The sequence below is a fragment of the Aquarana catesbeiana genome, linkage group LG10, assembly GCF_042186555.1.
Source record: "Aquarana catesbeiana isolate 2022-GZ linkage group LG10, ASM4218655v1, whole genome shotgun sequence".
NCBI classification, from domain to species: domain Eukaryota; kingdom Metazoa; phylum Chordata; class Amphibia; order Anura; family Ranidae; genus Aquarana; species Aquarana catesbeiana.
The window spans coordinates 218,141,113-218,165,018 of record NC_133333.1 but is presented as its reverse complement, the minus strand read 5'-3'; the positions used below and the strand labels follow the sequence as shown (position 1 = coordinate 218,165,018).

General features: G+C 46.2%; 1 protein-coding gene across 7 annotated transcripts in view; it reads left to right on the top strand.

The window, feature by feature from the left end:
- The first annotated feature begins 233 nt into the window (after nt 1-233).
- APLP2 (amyloid beta precursor like protein 2) overlaps nt 234-23,906 on the top strand; it is a 121,908-nt gene continuing 98,235 nt past the window's right edge. For all 7 annotated transcript variants that reach the window (XM_073603322.1, XM_073603321.1, XM_073603320.1 and 4 more), the window contains exon 1: nt 234-391. In XM_073603322.1, coding sequence (XP_073459423.1) covers nt 320-391 — 72 coding nt within the window. In that variant the 5' untranslated portion in view covers nt 234-319. The remainder of the gene's footprint in view (nt 392-23,906) is intronic.

Genomic DNA, 23,906 nt, shown 5'->3' with positions numbered 1-23,906 from the left:
TATCGGTGTATATCGGTGTACAGTAAATATATCGGCTTTGCAGTGACAGAGGCCGGGGACAGGGATGACCTCCGATCCCTCCGCACAGCGGCCGCAGCTGCTTCTGCAGTGACTCGGGGTGGGCGTGTCCTCCGTGCCTGGAGCTAGAGCCGCAGCCGAAGGGGCGTGTTTTGGGCGGATTTGGGGCGTGTCCGGGCGGATTTGGGGCGTGTCCGGTGCGGATTTGGGCGTGTCCGGGGCGGGACGCGGTGAGGCAGGAGATCCCGGTGCGGGAAGTTCTCAGTGTGGATCTGGCAGCCGAGGAGAACGGATCGGAAAGATGGCGGCCTGCCCTGCCCTGTGTACCCTCTTCATCGCCCTCATCGTACCCAGCCTGGCCCGGTACATCGAGGTGAGTCCGGTATATGTGACTTGTATATTGTCCGTCCCCGGGGACACCGCCGGAGGAGCTGTCATGGTGGTGGGAATATACCCACCTGTATGGGAAGGAGAGGCCGGCCTCTGTGTGCGGTGTATATATATACATGTATGGTGTATACCCCTCCTCCCTCCCTGTATATTCCTATAGAGGTGTATTTGGGGGGGATGCACAGGATTATATAGGGAGAGAGAGATCACATAGGTTATATTACTGTACTCGGTATATAATGTATACTCCAGTTGATGCGTATCCTGTGTATATATAATGTATATACCCTCCTAGGAAGGTGGGGGTGAACCTGTATATACCTTCCTTGGGGGGGGCATGGTGTCCTGTATATACCTTCCTGGGGGGGGGGGGGGGCATGGTGTCCTGTGTATATACCTTCCTTGGGGGGGGCATGGTGTCCTGTATATACCTTCCTGGGGGGGGGGGGCATGGTGTCCTGTATATACCTTCCTGGGGGAGGGGGGGCATGGTGTCCTGTATATACCTTCCTGGGGGAGGGGGGGCATGGTGTCCTGTATATACCTTCCTGGGGGAGGGGGGGCATGGTGTCCTGTATATACCTTCCTGGGGGAGGGGGGGCATGGTGTCCTGTATATACCTTCCTGGGGGGGGGGGGGCATGGTGTCCTGTATATACCTTCCTGGGGGGGGGGGGGCATGGTGTCCTGTATATACCTTCCTGGGGGGGGGGGGGGCATGGTGTCCTGTATATACCTTCCTGGGGGGGGGGGCATGGTGTCCTGTATATACCTTCCTGGGGGGGGGGGGGCATGGTGTCCTGTATACACCTTCCTGGGGGGGGGGGGGGGCATGGTGTCCTGTATATACCTTCCTGGGGGGGGGCATGGTGTCCTATGCAATGTATCTCTATATACATCTATTTCCAGAGGAGATCACTCGGGTGATCTAAAGATTTGTACATAGGTGATCCATCCATCGTCTGTCCATCTCTGCAGAGGAACTACAACTTCCATCATGTCCCCTCCGGTCCGATCTCTGTGTTCCCTGGACATTGTTATTGGGGTCACAGATCTGTATCAGGAAAGTCCCGGCATATAGGGGGGTGGGGGGGTCTCAGACCCGGAGATTGGATGGTGTGTGACCGGTGAGAGATCCGATGATGAGGTGCTTAGAATATTGCAGAGAGATCTTCCATATAATGTGTGATGTATATATGTATATCATCTTGTACTTTGTATATGATCTAATACTCACCTCTAACATAATGGTATTATGGGATGGCGCTGTCATTGTGTGTACCAGTATATAGTGTTCTATTGGGGGGGGGGTCATATATTTATATGGAGGGTCCATAGATAATACCGGGCAGTGTGAGGTCGGTGTGCTCCCGTTATTTATTATTATTGTATGTGATCTCTATAGGTGTAATATATATAATCCATTCTGTGGATGGTATAAAGTTCTCTCCTGTGTGATTGGCGCTCCGTCCTCTCTGGCTGATGATTCTGCTTTGTGTAATAAGTGGATAATGGCGTTGGCTGTGACGATGAGCTCTGTGTATAGCGTAGGTAGCAGAGAAGGCTCACTTCTTCTTCCATATATCACCATACACCTAGGAATGTCTTCAGGAGCCCAAAGACGGCTCTGAGGAGGAGGCACCACACACCATTGTCCTAGGTCTGTCCTAGGTCTTCAGTAGGTGGATACAATGTATCGGCTGTATTCTTTATTCTCCGGGGTGGTTTGTCCAGCCCTGATATGAAGAAGAAGCTTCACCTTCCCATTGTTATATATGGTGTATTGTAGAGGCCCTCTCCTGCCCCCTGCTGGTGAAAGCATTTCTGTCCCCCCTCCCAGGTAGATGCCCCAGGTGGAGGGTCGGTGGATCTCCTCTGGCCATTCAGGGCTCCTTTTCCCCTCTGTTGCTCCTATTTCCTATGCAAATGATTGTCACATGAAGGGTTAATCTCCACCCTCCAGTCTCAGGATATCCTCTGGCTATGTTGATGTTCCCCACCCTGGTGCTTGGAGCAAGGCTTACCTCACCCCCCCAACCCCCCTTCACACTGTGTAATTATATGGATGCCTTCCAGTCTACAATCAGTGCCCTGGTATACAGGTGCTGCAAGGGTTAAACCAACCCTAGCGCCGGGGGCCATTTATCACAGGGCAGGTTGTGGATATGATGTCCTGCGTTGTATGTGTATATATGTGCGATAACCCCTCCTTAGGCTCTGCTCAGCGGTATAACGGAGATTAAGGTATATGAGAAGCCGAGACAATCTGTTCCATCTCCATTCAGCTTCCCCCGTGGATTAGCGCTCGGTGGTAACCCATGCACTGCCGGCTGCGGTGGTTGTAAGCGGCGGCTCACCTGGGGGATCTCAGGCAGGAACCTCTTCTCTTCCTCTGCACTGAGCTTTGTGGCTTCTCACAATGGGCACTGTGTGAGGGTTTATTTTCTGTAATGGGCACATCGGTGCCAAGGCTTGCGCAGCAATAAATGGCACTTCTCACCCGTCTGTCTGTATTCGGCTCTCAGGCTGATCACGTTGGTCAGGCGTTAGTGCTGAGATCACCCTGAACACCCCGAACACACAGGACCTTCTGACACTAGTTGGTGTGTTATTATCAATCTCAATAATATAGACAAATGTTGGCACCACAATACTTCACATGGGGGGGTGTCTGTGCTGGATACAAGTTGTCGGAGTTCTCTGACCGATGGATAGTTGGTTGTGTGTCACCATACAGGTTCTCTTCTCCATTATGTGGGGGGGGGCATTTTTCAGATCCGTTGAGAGGTGTTTGCCCAGGGTACAGGCCCTGTATCTCCCAGATGTGGATCTGGGGGGGCTCTCTTCTCGGGGGTTTGTCTTCTCATCCAAACACTCAACGTTGGCTGGTGCTTTTCCTAAGGTCCGAGTCTGAGAGATGGGTTGGAAAAGTGTGTGTTCTGGGGGGTGGGAGTCTTTATACTGTGGCACATGTGTGCAGAGAGAGGGGTCTCTTGATAGTCGAATAGGGGTTGTGTAAAGGTATTGGGGGAGATTCAGGCAGTCGGCAAGGTACTGGGGGGGAGGGCTTCTGGCAGTCAGAAAAGGGGGGGGGGGGGAATTATTCTGGCAGTTGGAAATGTATAGGGGGATATTGGCAGTCTGAAAAGGAATGGGGGGGGGGGGGAATTGTGCCAATCTGAAATGTATGATGGGGGGGGGGGGGGATTGTGCCAATCCAAAATGTATGATGGGGGGTGGATTCTGGCAGCTAGAAAAGAAATGTGGGGGGGGGGGGTTCTGGCAGCCGGAAAGAAATGGGGGGGGGGGTTCTGGCAGTTAGGTGGGTGAGTTGGAATCTGACGGTTGGAAAGGTGTGTGGATGGGGGGGGGGGGGGTGTTGGAATCTTCGGTTTGTATTTCATCTGTTTGTTTTTTCCCTTTTTCCTTATGGAGAGATGACCTCTACATTGCTGGCATACTCAGCTCACTCCACGCAGTCATTAGAAAATCTGTGGCCACTTAGGGGTGGCGGTGTTTGGGGCTCAGTGATTTGTGGCGCACAGATAAATAAGAGGGGGTCCTCGGGTGGAGAAGAGGTGCAGGCCCTGCGATCCTGGGTCAGATCGGTGGGATGAAGCATTTGTCTGATTTATCAGAAATGGAAGTATTTCCCTCTGCAGATGTACTTCCCACCTCCAACACAATTTGATCCCACCTGACTGAGGACTTTTGCCCCCCCCTTCACAGGCCGGGGTGAAGATTGTCCAGTGTGCTGTAAAATTTCTGATTTGTCCATTTCCGATTATGGTTTGCTTCCCACGTTCCCCCCATTGTTCCTGGGAAGACGACTTGTAACTAGGGTGGAGGGTTTCATGAGCAAACCCGCTGCTGCCTATTCCACGATCAGATTTCTTTTTTTTTTTTTTTTTTTTAACATAAGCTTGCAAAAATGAGAGAGCGCAGGATAAATATTTAATTACTTGCGGAGTATACTTATTTCACACAAACATCTGCAGGCACAGGAAAGATGCATAAGAAGCTGTGGAGGAATATAATTAAAGTACAAGTGAAGGTTCCTGTATGACAGTCTAAACAAATCCCAAATCTGGTTACCGAACAGCCAAATCCTCCTTAATTTTTGTCTCACACGCTCCCCCCCTCCCAGGCACTGCAGCTCACAGTGGGAGGGATTCCGCAGCAGTGGCAGTGCTGTCCATCCACAAAGCAGTGGGTGGGACTAGGTGTGGCCAGGGCTGTAGACCTATGAATCTGCATTGACTATGTCACGCCACCTGAAACCTCAACTCCTCCCATTGTACTGCAAGCAGGCACAGTCTACATGAGTGACAACTCTGCTCTGATTTCGGGAGCAGTGCAGCATTGTTGCCACCCCATCAAAGAAGTTTGGATTTCACCGGAAGGATCAACAGGTATTTGTGGGACTGGAATAAAGCTGGTCAGACTTTTGCATAAACATTTATACAAAGAATGAATGTCTTCAGTACATTTGATAAGGCCTTCTGAGGCTCGAGTAATGTCATTCAACGTTGTTATACAGTTTTTATTTTGCTTTAACATCTGATTTTGGAATGAATGGCATTCCTCAAATTAAAACCAAGGATGCTGTTATTTCTTGAATGAACAGAATTCTATTCTCTGTACATCCTCCTCCTTTTTTTTTTTTTTTTTTTTTTTTTAATTTATTTTTTCTTAAAAAACTATTTTTTAAATTTTTCATTTGTTAAAAAACAATTGAATTCTACCACTGTGTGGCCAGCTTTAGGCTCGGTTCACACAGGGACGACTTGTCAGGCGACCTAGTCGCCTGACAAGTCGCCTCCCGTTCTGTGCTATGGAACCGTTCTAAGGGGAGCGACGCAAGTCGCTCCGACTTAGAAAAAGGTTCCTGTACGACTTCGGGGGCGACTTGCATAGACTTCTATACAGAAGTCGTTTTGCAAGTCGCCAGGGCAGTCGTGTGCAGGTCGCCTCGGGGAGGCGACCTGCAAGTCGTGCCGCCTCTGGTGTGAACCGAGGCGGAAGTGAAACTACATTCACCTCCACTCTAGTGCTGCCATGTTCTAGAGCTTCCTCATAAGCGGCTCTTCTACTAACAGGTTCTGATCTTTGGTCCTTGCCAAGATGATGACATGTGTGGGAGTTCCTTCACGAATGCCAAAATCGCACATTGAGTTGCATGTAGGCAGCTAAGAAAATTTATTGCACAAGAGATATAGTGTGCTTCTTTGGCATTAACAACAACCTGTTCTACATAAAAAAAAAAAAAAAAAAAAAAAATATATATATATATATATATATATATATATATATATATATATATATATATATATATATATATATATATATATATATATATATATATATATATATATATATATATATATATTATAATATCTTTTTTTTTTTTTTTCTTCTAAAGTTTCCACTTCCAAAGAATAACAAGAACAAATTTACACGTCCTACTTATCTGCTCTGTGTAATGGTTTTGCACAGAGCAGCCTCAATCCTCCTCCTTCTTTTGATCCCTTTGCTGGTGGTCTTGGCTCCCCACCCGAGTGCCCCCAATAGCAAGCCTCTTGTTAAGAGGTCATTCGAGCAGGCTTGCTTCCGAGGCGCACTACTCCTCCTCCTCACCGCCTGCCAAATACTTTCTGAAGAGCGATCGATCTTGCCCTGGCAGCAAGTCAGTTTTTGGATCTCTTCCTGATGAGTTTTGCATGGGGTGTCCTCATTTATTTCATACTTTTCATTAAAATGGGTGTGAAGACCTAGAAGCTCATCGATGGTCCCCTGGAGCTACAATGATGTTTGTGATCTAGTCTCCAGGGGTCCCCAGGAGCTACAAATGTATGGGATTTATTCTCTCTACCAACCTAGGTACACAAGAAACTGCCCCGAACGCTGGCCATTATTTGCAGCTCCTGGATTGCACTCTCCTGAATTCTCAGCTCCTCTCCTCCCTTTCTGATTGCAGGTTTCAGCTTGCTGGGTACCTACGCTCTATTTACATTGGTGGTGGCTGAGCTGAGCTGTCTGATCCTCCCTATGTACATCAAAAAGACTGACACAAGCTCTTCAATGTATTTATTTTTCCAACAAGTCGGCGCTGGAAGCCATTCTGAGGCTGAACAAATATCCAGCCTACTGATTGAATAGGAGCTTGTCCCATCCTGGAGGTGCGAGAGTGCCTCACTCCTCTCTGTGGTCTCCTGTTCATAGTAAATCGATTGGCTGCTTTTAGCACATGGAATCGTCCATTTGCTGGGATCTTTCTATCTGAAATTATTTCTGGTCACTTTTTAAATTATTACAGGGTAATTATTACTGCATAAACTTTAATTGCTTGCATAAAATCCTGGTACTTTTAAAGATAGCAAAAAGTGCTTCCATGATTGGCGAATGGCATGCGGAACGCAATTGAATAGCAGATCAATGTGCACCAACTTTTCACAGCATAGCAGTAAACCAGTGCAGAACACAGTAGAAAATCAAGTGCAACAGCTTCAGTGGCTCCCCTTGCTGGCAGCAAGTGATAAATGTTGTTCTGCGTGTTATCCAATGCTACTTTAAAGGGTAGCTCCACTTTCATGTTATTTAAAAATAACTTTTCCTTTTCAATATGTAGCTCTGTTCTTTTTCAATATGTACCCCTGTAATTTGCTGTACAATGCAATATGGCTACTTGGCGGTGTTCTGTATTGGGATCGACTGATTGATCGGCGTGGCCTGTTATCATCGGCGATATTCCTTTTTTTAGAAGCATCGGTTACAAAACTGACCGACTTATTTATTTATTTATTTATTTTTTTTGCATGCATCACCCTGATACCAGAATCAATCAGTTTTAGTGTGTATGGCCCCCGACATCCCTTCTATGTATACAAAGAACAAGGTTTGGGAGGCATGGGACTTTACAGGTGCACTTCAGTATAAATGCATAAACCACAGTTAAAATGTAATTTTGTTTTATATTAAATGAAAATATCATAAAAACAGTGCATACAATACATTTTTGTGTGTGTAATAGGGACACGTTTAGTGATGTTAAATTACTGTATCCACGTTTTATATTTTTACATGTTTCGCCGTGTGGCTTCTTCAGGAAAAAAACTTGGAATTTCATCTACTCAATGATTGAGTGTTGTAGCCAGGTTATGGCCAAAAGATGGAGTAAGGTCCAATGGTCCCATGCAATCAACCAACCAATCGCCCAAATGTGCCAGATCTCCCGTAGGGAGGGGTATGGGTAGATGAAATAAACACAACAAAAAACTGTGTGACTTGGAAAAACTTCCTTTTGGGTAGAACAAACTGGGAGCCTAGAGATACATCAGTTGTCTGGCCAAACGGCAGCCAACTCTGTAGTTCTGCCTCTGTTTCAAACACCATCTGTGGGTCCGAAGAAAGGGAGGGGCAATTGGGGCTCTAAATGGTCACATTTATCAGTTGGAGGTATGTGTCTGTGGAGGAGGAGGGTGGATTAGGTTGGGTCAGGGGTAAGGGTGCACTTTGTTTTATGTGCACTTATCCTTTAAGGAATAGAGCGGTTTCCTTCGCCTGGCCCCAGCAAGGATTTCAGGTTGTCGGGCTTAGAAATTTTTATACTGAGCAAAATTTTATTGTTGCGTTGTGATTGCCGAGGAGGCGGCAGTGGCAGCGGCGGGCAGTGTTATATCGTGCATGTCGAGTTCTTTAATCTTCTTGTGCTATCCCTGTCTAGTGAGGTCTGGGCCTCAGGCTGTGTTCCTTCACTGATGGAGCGCGCTTTCCTCTATCTTGTGGTGGGATTGCGACATCCGCATATCAGATCTCCGGTAAAAGCCTTTACCGTTGGTCACGTTGGATAAAGCTCATCCTCTCCGACTGGTAAATGGAGGGGAACCATTGTCAGTAATGGTGCATAATATCCTCTCATCATCCCCTGGCTGCTCCGTCTCTCCCGCAATGCCGCTAATGGATTCTGCCTTCCATGGCTTTGAGAGGGTGTCGCATTGAGAAGCTCTGAAATGATCCCCTCTTAATGTCAACTGGAAAAGCGCACCATATGTTGAACATCACTTCTAGAGACAATTGCTTTGGACGTTGTTTAACGCTTCCAGTGGTTGGTGCATTTCCATTGCCAGTGGCAGAGTATGCAAATGAGATGAGCCCACTGCATTGTGGGAAGTAAGTCAGATTAAAGGGTGAGTCCAGCTTGTTGTGAGATGGTGTACCGTAGGGCTTGACAAATTTTGATTAGAATGTAGGAGGCAGCTAAAAAAAAAAAAGGTGCCAGTTTCCTAAATCTGGTGCCCAGAACTGCATGTCTGGGGTGTTGAACAATAAGAATTGCTCATGGGTGGTCCCAAGCTAAACTTTTTTTTTTTTTTTTTTTTTTTGTTTGTTATAAGACTGCAAATAAGTAAGTAATATTTGTTTTTTGTTTTTGTTTTGTTGTTTTTTTTCTTTTGATTTTCTTCTTTTTACTGATGTGTGCTTGTGAGGCTGCACCGATGTGCGCTGATAGGCTGCATTGATGGGGTGGTACCAGTAGGCGGCACTGAGGCTGGCGCTGATAGGCGGCACAGGAAAGGCCGACCGATTTTAGGCCCGCAACCTCAACCCCAGCTGTCAAACTGGGAAGATGTCAGAGGTAGGCGGGCAGTGAGAGCAAGCTGCGCTCATCACATCACCGCCCGCCAGAGGAGAGTGCAGTTTCGCACAAAGGGGCGTGCATCTCGCGCCAGCGGGCCGCAAATTATCATCCAGCCCGACCTTAGTGTGCACACCTGCAGGAGGGCTACATGGGAAGAATGTAGCCCAGGCACCAGGACACCATTTCCAGTCGCTGTTGTGACCTGGCGCCTGGGTTTTGTCAAGCCCTGTGAGCTCGTCCTTTGCCAAGTCTGCTGCGCATTTCCACCGATCTGCTTATTGCTTCTGTCTCACTTTTTTGTTTGACCGCCATTGTTCTTTCTGTCTCATACGCAGAAAATAAATCTGTTGCATCACTAACAAAAATTCAGTTTTTTTGCAGTGGTATATGGCAGTGAATGTGTTTTATTACAGATCGTGTGACCGGTGGCTCTGCAAGTGATTTGTTATTGATAGGTCTTTCATTGGACTGCCCTATCGGCAGACTCCACTTTTGCGTACGACGGTGACGGGGAGAGCGTGGCGTATACAAATAGATTTTACCTCCTCATTTGGGAATTTCCTAAAAAGGAAACCGCATCTTCTGTGTTTTGACTTTGCTACAAAGCGGAAACTTTGTGGCAGGCAATGGGACGGTCCCTGCCTTAACCCTTCACTGGGTCTGGCATGGTCCCTTTAGGTGACAATGATGACCCAGCAGGGTGATTAAAGATCCAACTGTGGGGGCTTCACTTTAATTAGAACATGCAGAGATGTTCCTGCTTGCTGATAAATGATGGGGCTTCTCAATGGAAAAGAGATGAACCCTGATCCAAAAAAAAATCTAAAAATACCACCTTTTTCAGCTTTGGATTGAGTAAGAAATTTGTTTAAACCCTTACCATTTTTTTGGGTAATGGTGAGGGATGTCCCATTTCTGGTCCTCCAAGACCTAACCAGAAATCTCTCCAAATTGAGGGAATTTCCTCCTCGGATAATTGGAACTGGTGTCCCCATTGGAAGATTAAGATTTCTCCCTCCATTCTTGTTCTACTGACAATTGTAACATTTATTGGGGGTTTTTTTGATTGCTTCACTTTCTCTCCCACTGATGCTGCTTATCAGGATTAATGTGGAAATCATGAATCTCCTCCATTGAGAACATCATAATTTTTTTTTTTTTATTTTCATTTTATTACAAGTACTTGTATAGCGCCATCAAGTTACGCAGTGCTTTACATATCTATTGTACATTCACATCAGTCCCTGTCCTCAAGGAGCTTACAATCTCGACGTCCCTAACTCGCATGCTAGGGCCAATCTAGACAGGAGCCAATAAACCTACCAGCATGTCTTTGGAGTGTGGGAGGAAACCGGAGTACCCGGAGGAAACCCACGCAGGCACATGGAGAACATGCAAACTCCAGGCAGGTAGTGCCATAGTTGGGATTCGAACAAACGACCCCAGTGCTGCTAGGCAAAGTGCTAACCACTTATGCTGGCCATGGATGGTTTGAATCTTGGCTGGAGATTTGAACAGTGTATAGGCAGGCTGAATTTAACAAGTTGATCGATCAATGAACTTGGGTACAACCAGCCCGACAGATTATACTTGCGATTATCGCTGTTGGCTGGTATAGCCGCTAGCCATAATCGCTGTCTTCTACCAGCGGGAACGGCTTCCAGTGACAATGGCATGGCAGGAGGGATTCCTGCATCATCACGATCTCTGTTGATGGGGGAATCGCACCTTGTATGGCCAGCCTTAGCCACTGCTGCTTGACAGTGGGCACCCCACCCACCATTCCTAGCAAGACGTCTGTCTGTGGATACCATTACTCAGGTACTGGCTGCTGTGCTGAAATTAGAACTGTAATCAACGGTCAACCTGGGCTCAGAGGACATGGGTTGAATGATTCTGACCATCAGAAAGGACATCTAGTGGACAAAAAAGTACTACAGAGGAAATCTCTCAATTAAAAATGAGTATTGCAAAAAATAGACCCTGGTTTTGTTCTTCTATGGGTTTTTCATTTCTCTCCTGTTTTGACTGGCACTTGGCTTCAGGAATCGGCAACTCCTTTCTATTGCTGTTGACTGCTCTTGAAAGATGGAAACCTTTAACACCCCTCTAATGTTTATGCCCCCCATCCCCCAGCTCTGATTCTGTATGCAAACTCCCCCAAACCGATCTGACACCACCTTGCCTTATCTGGCTGCTGCCATGTTTACACTCACCTTACACAATACGCTCTGTCCCGAGGCGGGCAAATCCTATTATCCTCCCTGGGGTGGGTCACTTCCTTTGCAGCACCCCTGTGACCCTGTGTGACCAGGTCTGCTGGAAGCCTTAATAGCCATTGATGGTGATTTACAGGCGGCCACCTCATTGTCTTGGAGGTCTCTCCCAGGCATTCACTCTTCACAAAGTGTAAGATTATCCGTTCTCATTCATCCAGCCGATTTACATTTGAATTAAGGTATTTAGCTCCCATAGGATGGTGCGAATGATTAGAATCAGTGGACGTTTCTTACCAGGTCAGATGGAATGTTTTAGGTGAGCCCCAGTTGAAATGAAATACACTATATTACCAAAAGTATAAGAGTACACGCACATGAACTTTAATGGCATCCCAGTCTTATTCCGTAGGGTTCAATATTGAGTTGGTCCACCCTTTGCAGCTATAACAGCTTCAACTCTTCTGGGAAGGCTGTCCACAAGGTTTAGGAGTGTGTCTATGGGAATGTTTGACCATTCTTTCAGAAGCGCATTTGTGAGGTCAGCATATTTCATCCCAAAGATGTTCTATCAGGTTGAGGACAGGACTCTGCAGGCCATTATAGTTCCTCCACCTCAAACTCGCTCATCCATGTCTTTATGGACCTTGCTTTTTCCACTGGTGCGCAGTCATGTTGGAGCATGAAATTGTCCAAAATGTCTTGGTATGCTGACGCCTTAAGAGTTCCCTTCACTGGAACTAAGGGACCAAGCCCAACCCCTGGTAAACAAGCCCACAATATAATCGCGCCCCCCCCACCACATGATTAGGTCTAGTGCACCAATCAAGGTCCATAAAAACATGTATGAGCAAGTTTGGGGTGGAGGAACTTGACTGGCCTGCACAGAGTCCTGACCTCAACCTAATTGAACACCTTTGGGATGAATTAGAGTGCAGACTGAAAGCCAGGCCTTCTCGTCCACATCAGTGCCTGACCTCACAAATGCTCTTCTGGAAGAATGGTCAAACACTCCCATAGACACACTCCTAAACCTTGTGGACGGCCTTCCCAGAAGAATTGAAGCGGTTATAGCTGCAAAGGGTGGGCCAACCCAATATTGAACCCTACAGACTAAGACTGGGATGTCGGTAAAGTTTGTGTGTTTGTATAAAGGCAGGCATCCCAATACTTTAGGTAATATAGTGTATGTGTATTTTAAATTGTGATGGTTTCATTTTATTTGTAAATTTTTTTTTTTTTTTTTTTTGTGTTTTGAGAGATGGGCGATCATTGTGGGAGGATGATGAGGAGTAAAGAAATGGTCATGGGTGACCTGCTTTCAAATTAGAAGACTATAGTGGCCGTGTGACCAGCATTGGTTGAAGCTGCCTCTATGTGAGGTCACTCTTGGAAGTGCGATGTCCTCATACTGATGGAATGAGTGGAAATGTCTCCTTCCTGTTGTGTTTTTGGCGATCCGCTCTTCCTGCTTAATGGATTATTGACGCAGTGGTGTGTTGGCCGTCTCTCCGCTGGAATGTGGACTTTGATCGCCGTTTACACTTTGCTCCACCCCTTTACCTGGCTGAGATCTGGGTGGAAACAACTGGTTTGCACTGATTAGATGTGTTTTCTTCTCGATGATTGAGCTTAATCCTTAAAGTGGAACTGAACTATCTGAGCACCACAAACTGAAACGGCAGTTTTAATTATTTAATATCCAAAGCAAACTCGTTCACCCATCCATGTCTCTAAGCTTTATTTTGTTAAGAAATCACTTTGAAGAAAACCTTCCCTCTAGCATTTCTAGCTGTGGCCATCTTGAGTAAGGGCAGAAAATGTATGTAGCATGAACTTCCTGGAATCTGTCTGCCCTTGGTGCAGACAAGAGGGTGTGCTTAGCTGAGAAAACCCCTCCTCCCAGGTGAAAAGAAAAATGAAGACTCCTGAGATTATGACCTTATATTGGCCTAGGCCAGGAAGCAACTGAGGGGGTGGGGGTGGGGAATGCCTTCCTATCAATTTACTAATGACAGCTGCGTAAAGATTAAATATAACGTAATGTTGATTTGGAGAATTTAGTTTCCGCATTAGTCTGGCCATACATTGATTTCATCTGTAGGATGAACAGAAAGATGGAACCAGTTCCTCCATCCATGCTACGCTGCACAGATGGATGAATCTCCCACAGCCGCGGTTGTATTTTGACAGCTGACCTGCCCGCTGTCCAAGTACCCAACAATGGTGGTATCTGATTGAAGGCAGGCAATGTTTGACCATTTTCCTCCTGGCTCCTTTTGATTTTCCAGTAGAGGGAGGCATGAATTTTGGCCGGTTCATCACTAACTGAATGACATTCACTCCATGTATGGACAGCTTCGTTATTTCCGAGTTCCACCTAAATCAAACAAAACTGGTCAGGTTGGTAAAGGAGGAAATTAGGCCTCGTCGGCCTTTATCTGAGCTGCTACAGATGGAGGGCATTTACTTTTGTATTTTGATGCACTTTGTGCATTTATGATGAATTGTATTCAATGCGACACTCAGGTGAGGGTTGGACCCATTATTGGTGCACCTTGGTGGTCTTCACAATCACTTTCATTATCTGATATTTTTCTTGGCTGATCAGGAAGTGGAAACCCACACATGGTATCTGTAGTGATCGAGGTTCTTTGTTCTGTGGAAAACTTGTCAGTTCTGCTTTTTATGTATCGGTTTCATTCGTTACATCGGTTAAACTTTCCAAAATACTACTCCTCCTTTTTTAACCAATGACCCCAACAAACTACTAATTCTCTCCCTTGTTATCTCTTGCCTCCCCCATTGGCCTATCTTTTAAGCAGGCTCTCTCCCCTTCTTCAGTCTATCATGAACCCTGCTGCCTGACTCGTCCATCTTGCCAGCCTCTTGGTGTCCACCACCCCTCCACTGCCAAGTGCCCAAAAAATAAAACTTAGAACACCAACAACCTACAAGACCATCCACAACTCTGCTCTGAGCTACATCACCAACCTTGTCTCAGAATAATACCCAAACTATCTTCTCTACTCCTCCCAAGACCTCATGTTCTCTAGCTCCCTCCTCCCTTCCCATGTTCGCCTCCAGGACTTATCAAGATCCTCTGGAACTCCAAACCCCAATCTGTCCAACCTGCTCCTACTCTGTTCACATTTTAGATGGTCCCTAAAAACTCATCTCTTCGGGGAAGCCTATCCCACGTCCACCTAACTTCCGGACTTTTACTTTCTCCATCCTCTTATCCCATCAGCTATTACCTTTTTTGACCGCTACAGGGCGGCTCTCCAGTTCTGGGAGGGCGTCCATGGACCACCTCCCAGAACTGGGCCCTCCCGCACCACCTGGGGTGTTCATCAGGTGCGCTCTGTGTCCCTTTTGTGCACAGCTGATTACACATCACGGTAGAGGGCCAATCACAGTGGTCCTTTACCATGTGATCAGCTGTGGGCCAATCCTAGCTGTTCACATGTAAACAGACTTGCCGGTTAATGGCAGTCCTTTGCTCATACGCTGTCTCTGTGTGAGGAAAGGCGCGCCGATAACCTGCAAGGCTCACAGGGCACACATTCCTTACCCTGCTAATCGGGGCACTGATCATCAGTGCAGCCTCTTCAGTGCCCATCAGTGAAGAAGGAAAAAAAACTTATTGGCAACATTTTATTTTTTTGTTTACAAACTATTTATTTTTATTTGGTACAAAAAGCTTTGTCATATATCAAAAAAGTACAATACAGGTAGTATTGACAAAATTTTATAACTGAAAATGAGAAATGTGTGTTTTTTTTTTTTTTTTTGAAGGGAAAAAAGAAACAAAATTCTGATCTTTTTTCATTCATCATTAATAAAAACCCAGTGGTGATTAAATCCCAACAAAAGCGCTATCTGTCTTAAAAAAAAAAAAAAAATAATAATAATAAAAAAAAAAAAAAAAGTCCTGCCACCCGACATCCTTCATTCTGAAAACGAAAGGTGCCAGCTGGGAATTCAGCCAGTGTGTGCACCCAGTCAGATGCAGCTACTGTTTGGGTGTTCTGATACTGCAGGTGCCGGCTGTCAGAATAGAATAGCCAGCAGGAAAGATCCGTCTGTCCACACTTTTTAGCATGGATGGGGGAATTGATTTCTCTCCTTCACCCAACCGGGAAATCTTGGGGTATGGTCAGCTTATCTGTGCATTCTCCCTTAATATTGTAAGACACGGCATGAACTTTTGCTATGTAGATCCTGTGTAATAGAATTGTCATGTTCAATATGAATTGTCATTGGGTGTAATTGGATTGATGTGTTTTCAGTTGACCCGATAAGACTCGGCCTGTCGTCCAGCGTTGGCCAGTTTTCTCCTTGTCTCTTCTCCTTGTCTCTCTCCTTGTGCACCCGCAGAAGGCCGGCTCTGCCTAATGAATTAGTCTAATTGATGAAGTCTCTCATCCAGTTTATGCGGGCGGACAGTAATGGCTCCTCCTTAGGACAAGGGGGGGAGGGGGGGTGTAAGTTGGCCTAGCCGGAGAATGATTTAAAGTGCAATTTGACCCAAAACCGATTTTTAGTGTTTGAATGCTGAACATCTAATCAAGCTAACTGCGTCTCTTCTCTCTCTGGGGAACCATGATGGAGAGATCTTTCCTTGTCTGTGCCTCTGCCTCCGCCAGGGGTTCCCGCTCTCCCTGCAGAGCCTCTCATCTATTTTTTTAATATGTAGAAGAGGGAACGACCTACAGAGATGGGGGTGATGGTGTCCCCACTTGGGGCAGCAAAAGATATTGGAGGCCAGTTTGTCTCAACCCAGCAGACTCCACCTGTAACTGGAATTAACATTTTGAGCCCCCAGTTTGCCATTTGTTTGTCTATCATGCAGGAATGGATGCTGCACTTGGTGTTACTAAACCCACAACAGTAAAATCGGCCTGTATATGCAGTAAAGCATGCCCGTTATACTCACTGTAGAACCTTAGGGGATAATCCTTTGCATGGTGTAAAAAGGCTGTTTGATCCTGTCTTTTCTGATCCTCCCCTTCTTCCACTGTCCCCAAATCATCTGCTGATAGAACAGAGCTTTGGGGTTACTCTGCACATGCTCAGTTTGGTGTGTATTGCTAGAGGTGTTTTTTGTTTTTTCTTGGGCAGGTGCATGTAATCAGCACTGTCCAGACAGAGGGTCAGGGTGCCTGCAGCCTCATAGGACAATCAGGGGAGAATGAAATCACTATCTACAAGCTTTAACCAGACCCTGATAAAAGTCACATAACTGCTATAGCAGTTTCATATGTACTAAAACAATTTCCATGCACTGTGGGAGACCAGATCTAGTGACTGCTGGGTCCCGGATTTAGGAACATAAAATATATCTGACTGATACTTTCAGGAGAATGTTCACCTTCTAATGGATATTTCTAGATTGCTGCCCTGCAGATTGAAGGCAGAGACTCTGCCACAGCTGGGCAATTGGCATTTTCTAGAGGAGGCAGCCCCTGTGCCCCTCATGACCGGTGTACTTGCTGGGGGTTGTTGTCCTCCCTGGAGCCATTCGCTAGTTATCAGTACTAGGGAGAGTTTGCTGAGATCTGGTAAATCATTGGCCTCTGCGGTGGGGTTTTTATTTTTGGATCATTTATGGCTGCTCTTTTCCGCATGTCAGGACCTCATTTCTGGCCTCTGTTTGCTTAGCAGATCTGGAGAGAGAGCAAGCTCAGCGATTCTATTCAAAGGAAATGGAGCTGACAATTCTCCATCCTGTCCAGCCAGAGCTCTGGGCTAAATTCACTCTGAGCCGCTATTAAGAGACCTGTCATATAGCCGGTCCCCTGGCACTGCTGCACTTGAACGGCCATCACGATTAAAAAGCCAAGAAAATGTTTTTTCTTTGACTGTACTGAAGTACTGCTCAAAGGGGATTCTGGTTTTATTTGGTGTCCCTCAGTCTAATCCAACAAATAGCAATCTTCCAATGACTCCCACTGCTGCCTCTGTGTCCTGCAGGGAGGGGGAGAGACCAACACTGCTGCAGATGGGCACAGCGCTGGATTGAAAGAGGAGGAGGAGGAGGAGGGGGTGCTTGTTTGAATGCAATAAGGTAAAAAAAAGCTTGTGCTGTGCAGTTTACATCGTAATCTTAAAATTACATTCCAAAAGGCATATACCTGCTGTTTATTGGGTCTTTGTTCTTCTAACAGCGATTGTAACAAAACAGTTTTCTTCTGCAGGATCTAACAGAGCAGGCAGTTTTTTTCCCCTCTGCGGGATCTGTTGGCTCTTTTTTTTTTTTTTTTTTTTTTTTTTTTTTTTTTTTGTTTTTCAACTCCGGATCAGTGTGATTGGTGTCTTTTTTTTCTCTATATGGGATTTGTGTGGTTGGCGGTTTTTCTCCTCTGCGCGCTCCGGGTGGTTGGTCGGCCTTCCTCCTCTGCGCGCTCCGGGTGGTTGGTCGGCCTTCCTCCTCTGCGCGCTCCGGGTGGTTGGTCGGCCTTCCTCCTCTGCGCGATCCGGGTGGTTGGTCGGCCTTCCTCCTCTGCGCGATCCGGGTGGTTGGTCGGCCTTCCTCCTCTGCGCGATCTGGTTGGTTGGCAATTTTATCCAACATTAGGCAGTTGGTGTTTTCTGCACAAGTCAGGCACATTCTCTCACCTGGAGACGGCTGTTATCATAAGGAGCAAGAAGTCACCTTGGAGATTTGGTGTAATTGGCGGCGCACACCTGCGTCCCTCACTAATGAACATAAGCCGATTTAAACCTCCAGAAAGCTGTGTGATGAGATACATGGATCTTACCAAGTTCAGTTGTTCCTCTTGTTGGTATCTCTCTGATTTCCTAGCAAGGCAGCCTGCTGATATTCTATTCTCTTCTGCAATAGGGAAAGGGGTGAGAATAGAGTGAGACGCAGGGGCCGCTCAATAAACATGTATTTTTAATGTATATGTTCTAGAGAACTTCGCTTGAGAAGCTAAGGCTCTCAAACTATTGCAAACAGGTTGTTTTCTGTTCAGAATACAGAAGAGATCAATCTCCCACTGCGGCTGGTAAATTCTGGCCCTGCTAGCTGTCAAAATACCTGGACAGCGGCTGCATCTGACTGGATGCAGCTGCTGTGCAGCAGACAATTGTGGGAGAGGGGGTCACTATTACACTTGATGCTCCCCCCCCCCCTTTTTTTTTTTTTTTTCTACTCTTCCAGCTCCCAACACCTGAAACATGTTAGGAATGTGTGTTATAATAAATCTTGATTGATTCTCTGTGCTAGAACGCCTACATTTAAAGTGGACCTTCAGTAATTTTTTAATTTATTTATTTATTTTTTTTTTTACTTTCCGGCCCGGTTCACACTAGTGCAATTTGAGAACCTTGTGAATCCAGTCCGGGTTCCTGCATCGCACCTGAATCGCACTGCTGTTCACACTGAGATCTGCGAACCGATGCGGGTGTCAATGTAAAGTTAACACCCCCCCCCCCCCCCCAGATCAGATCGCAATGCCAATTGTGAGATGGTGCAGGAATCGGATCGCATAGGTGTGAGCACCCATGCAATCTGATACCAGTGTGGACCAAAAAAAGGGCCTTCACCAATTTGGTGCGAATGTTGGTATGGCTGAAATCGCATCGCACAGGCAAATCACATGCTATGTCTAGCATCGCACTAGTGTGAACCCAGCCTAAATATAATAAATCTTCTGCCCTTGTTTTAACTTTGGATAGTGAAACTTTTTTTTTTTTTTTTTTTTTTTTTTTTTCTGCCAGGAAATGCTTTATACAGCCCACTTCCTGTTTGTCTGGTCATTAGCCTAGGCTTATGACATGCACAGCTCTCTCACTCTTGTGAGGTGTGGGGGTATTGTGAGTCATAAGAGGGCCAATCAGAGCTTATAAAAGGGGAGAAAGGTATTTAGTGTTCTAAAGATGATGCACAAGAAAGCCAGCGAACAGTTTGCTGAAGACAAGCAGACTAAGGACATGGACTACTGGGACCATATCCTGTGGTCTGATGAGACCGAGATAAACTTATTTGGTTCAGATGGTGTCAAGCGTGTGTGGCAGCAACCAGGTGAGGAGTACAAAGACAAGCGTGTCTTGCCTACAGTCAAGCATGGTGGTGGGAGTGTCATGGTCTGGGGCTGCATGAGTGCTGCCGGCACTGGGGAGCTACAGATCATTGAGGGAAAGCCTTGGAAACGTCCGAAAAAGGCCCAAGGACACTTCAGCTGATCTTGGAAAGACTTCCTACCCGAGATTTGCCAAGGTCAGCCATGCTGTCCTCTGGCCTTTCCGTGCATTTCCGAACGGCGCCAAACGGCGACGCTTAGCTCCGGCACCCCCCACTTCAGGCCAAAAGCGGTACTGCACACTGCTTTGGCCTGAATCGTGCTCCTTTTGCCAGACAACACTCACACACCGAGTTACGATTTTAATAAATGCGGTGCTTGTATTGCGAAACGCTCGTTACTCGCAATCCGAGGTTCCACTGTATTTACAAAAATGTGAGGGGTGTACTCACTTTTGTGAGATCCTGTGCCTAAAGTATTTTCTGAACGCATGCACAGGAAACACTTTGTTTTTGGTTTAGCTGAGAGATCCAGTGAGAGGATCCATGCGTTTCCAGTCGTTTGTGCACAATGCATTGTCGGGGGTGGGTGGGGGGGGGGAGATATTGTTATTCTAATGATTCTACCCCCACCCTATTCAGCCTCAGGTCAATGGATAAAGCTCCTTTGGGGACTTGTTAGTGGTTTTCACATTCATTATCTGATTGGCTGTATAGAAATGGAGAGGTCAGAGGTGTCTGCTGGGAACTTCATCTTCAATAGCCGGCTGCAGCACAGGAATGTCCTAATAAAGATGTCAGAACCATGGAAGGGGATCGCTTGTCACCCTTCTGTCTGCAGCTCACGTGCAACTTCCAGCGGCCCCTCCTGCGTTTATGGCGCTGTGTTCTGCGTCTGCTTTAGGACTGATTGACCCCGTTCTGTTGCGGATAAGTGCATTGTTGCAATGCATGAAAGAGAGAGCGGTTCCATTCATTTCAAATGTCATCCTAATGCACTTAGCAAGTGTACCGCAACGCACCGCAGTACACCCAGACACACAGGGGTCAACCATCTTGCATCATGGTAAGCTGCCTTTTTAAAAAGGGGGGGAAAAAAATGGTGGTCTATTGTGGTGCATTGGCGTTCACAATAAAAAGGTTGCCTTGGGCATCATACTGCTACTCCTAAACTGATGTTTTTGGGGCTTTTGGCGTTTTTTTGTATTTTGCCTAAGCCCCGGAATGCGCCTCTATAATAGCCTATGAGTCCATGCGCTTATACGTGTGCAAATGCTCCGATTCTAAAACCGATACCTTCCAGTCTGGGTTCACATATGTGTGCGGGTCAGTTTCAGTGCGTTTTTATTAAAAAAAAAAAAATAAAAAATGCATTTTCGATCAGCGGTTCTGGTGTGAATTTTTAATATGCAGGACACTGAAATTGCACATGACGCTGTAAATCGCACTGCAGCCAGCCCCACATATGCAAACCGGATCAAAAGAAAGTCAGTTTGGGTCTCATGTCATGCAAATTGGATGATGTTCAAAACGCATGCAATTTGCATGTGTATATATAGATATGTATATGTACGTGAGGAAAAAGTACCGATACTCATACTCTGGTATCAGCGCATCCTTAGAAATAAGTAAACGCCAAACGTGCTTGAATACATTTTGAAAAAATGCAGCTTAGATGCTTTTTTAGGCTCCATTCACATCTATGCATGTTGCTTTTGAGTGTTTATGCGGTGCCTTTTGCTGTGCTTTCCGCAAATATTTTTTGCCAGGATTTGCAGTTTGCGTTCTTTATATTTTTTATTTATTTATTTTGGGGGGAAAATTTGTTGTGCGGCTTTGCAGAAAAAAACGCACTACATGCTTTTCTGCAGCTTCTCCATTGAACTCTTGAACAAAAAAAAACACCGTCTTGAGTTTTTAAAAAAAAGTCCCCGACCCTTTCCAAAAATGCAGAGGCACAAAAATGCAATGATGTAAAGGTATTTCATAGGAGCTCATGCTAAAAATGTCCTCGTCTCTGCAAAAAGCATGCAACAACGCATTGGTGTGAATGGAACCTTAATGTTGATTCTCTCCTGTTAGGAGAAACCGTGTCTGCAATAAACGTGTGCGATGCACATGAAAGTAGAACTATGGGCAAACCCCCCCCCCCCCTTTTTTTTTTTTTTTTTTTTTTTTTTCCTGCCATCCTTGTCCCATTGCAGAGATTTCCTTTCACTTCCTGTCCCATAGCCAAACAGGAAGTGAGAGGAAATCCCTGCAAATTAAGGAAATCTCTTGGGGACTCCAGGTCACCAGAACTAGTGTCCCCATTGGAAGATTTTCCCTCTATTATTTTTCTGGGGACAACCCAAAATTTGGGATTTTCTTTTTACTTTCACTCAGCCCTGGTTCACATTGATGTCAAATCGATGGCTGTTGCCCACAATGGAACCGTCCAGATTGGTGCGACTCCGACTTTGCTGCACCGTACCGATTCCCTAAAGTAGTTTCTGTACTACTTTTGGCTATTTCTGGTGCGATTTTAATAGATATCTTTGCAGGAAACCGCACAAATGTCTCTGAAATTGTCGGTACTGACATGCGGGAATGAAATTGTGAGCGTTCATCTGAACTCGTACCATTTCAATCCCACAGCAGTGTGAACCTGGGCTCAAAAATGGTGAACGGGACAAATGGAGAGGGTGAATCTCCCTAACGGGGGCGCAGACAACAGTAAAAACTGACAGGGGTTCTAATCCCTCTCCACTCTAACCAAAAAAAAAAAAAAAAATTGCCTTCACACTTTTTAACACACTGCAACAATATGGCTTAAGGCCGGCGGTTGTAAACCCTCGTGTGTGTGTGTGTGTGTGTGTGTGTTCTATTTTTTAAATAACAAACTTATACTTGCCTCTACTGTGCAGTTTGCACAGTGTGGCCCCAAACCTCCTCTTCTGGGTCCCCCGACAGCGCTCCTGAGTCCAGCATTTGCGTCCATAGACACAGAATGCCTGACTCGGGGGGTGGGTGGGGGGGTTGGGCGCCCCCCGTCATTGGATTTGATTGACAGCAGCGGGAACCAATCAGTGGCTGCACTACTATCAATCTATCCAATCAAGAGCTGAGAACCCCAGGCAGAGAGGTACAGTGCGTCTCCACCGAGGGCACGAACGGGCTTAGGTGAGTAAAACGGGGGGGCTGGTCAGTGTCAGAAGTTGTTTTACCTTAATGCATAGGATGCATTAAGGTGAAAACGCACAAGGCGTTTACAACCCCTTTAACTGTTAGCATGGCCCACCATTGGGGACTTTCAGGGCTTATTTACATAGGTGGAAACCCCTGCAGCTCCTCTGAAAAATGAACCACAGTGGATCTCTTTTCAGAGGGAAGTTAACAGGTGGCTGGGAGGTGATATGCGGCTGGGAGCCGCCCTGCCATCATGTGGGTTGTATGCCCTTTTACCTGGAGTTCAGCTCTAACAAAGCAATGTATGAACTACAATAAGACGACGCACCTCCACCGCTGCGAGGCAGATTTCTTGTTCCAGGTTGCTGTGCTGTGCCCAATGGTCTTGATCTGTTCACCATTGTTAAACCTCATTCTGTGCGTTTGTTTATTTGCTGAAAAAAAAATAAATCGATTTTAGGCCACAATCTGCATGTGCAATGTGAGACTCCTCCCCCAGCGTGTCGGTGTGAGCGATTGTTCCGTCTTTTTCTGTGCAGCATTGTCAGAGCTTTTGTAATCCCCCAGCAGATGACCTAAATTCCAGCCCGGTCTGCACAGAACACGCCGCCTTTATTCCGAAAGATAAAAGTCCCGTTCATTACCGTACATCACAGCCTGCCAGCCTTTGATTCCCCAGCCACCCGAGGGACTACAATTCCCAGCGTCCCCCTTCTATGCCAGAGACCCCAGGACGGTCAGAGTCTGGGTGTTAGTCCCCCTTCCCAGCATTGATCAGTCATAGTCCTTATAGTCCTGGCCCTTTCATCTTCCTATTGCCTGCTCTCCTGACCTTCACAAGGGTGGAATTCGAAGTCGTGTTGAAGTTGCACCAAAGGTAGTGCAGGAACCTTTTACCAAGTCGGAGCGACTTGAGCCCCATCGATTTACAACGGTTCCATTGCCGTTCATGGGGCGCGACTTGTCTTGCAACTTTGAACTCTCAAGTCGCATGAGAAGTTGCGGCAGTGTGAACTAGGGCTATGTCTTATTCCACCTGTAGGGGGAGTCTAGTAAGAATCGTGTACTGATGACTGGACCGTCTTCTCATTCTGATGAATGCACCAATGGCAGTTCTTCTCCTGTATTCTTCATTTTTAACGTTTATCTTTTGGAGTGACTTTACATTTTGACTTGGATCCTATGTATTATTGGCTTTGTCATAAATTCAGAGATTTGGAAATGGGCCATGAGGTCTGCTAAGATCGGCCGCACTGGGAGTGCATGGTTTCTAATAAATCAGCTGACCTCTAGACCTGCACTGTCAGCAGTAAGGTGCAAAACATTGCATAGTTATGTGAAGACGACTGCAGAGATGGGATATGTATAGTGAATGGAACATTGTCTGTAAGTCCATGTAAACCCGAGCTGGCAGACATTTCGTTTTCTCTGTACACATTGGGGAGATT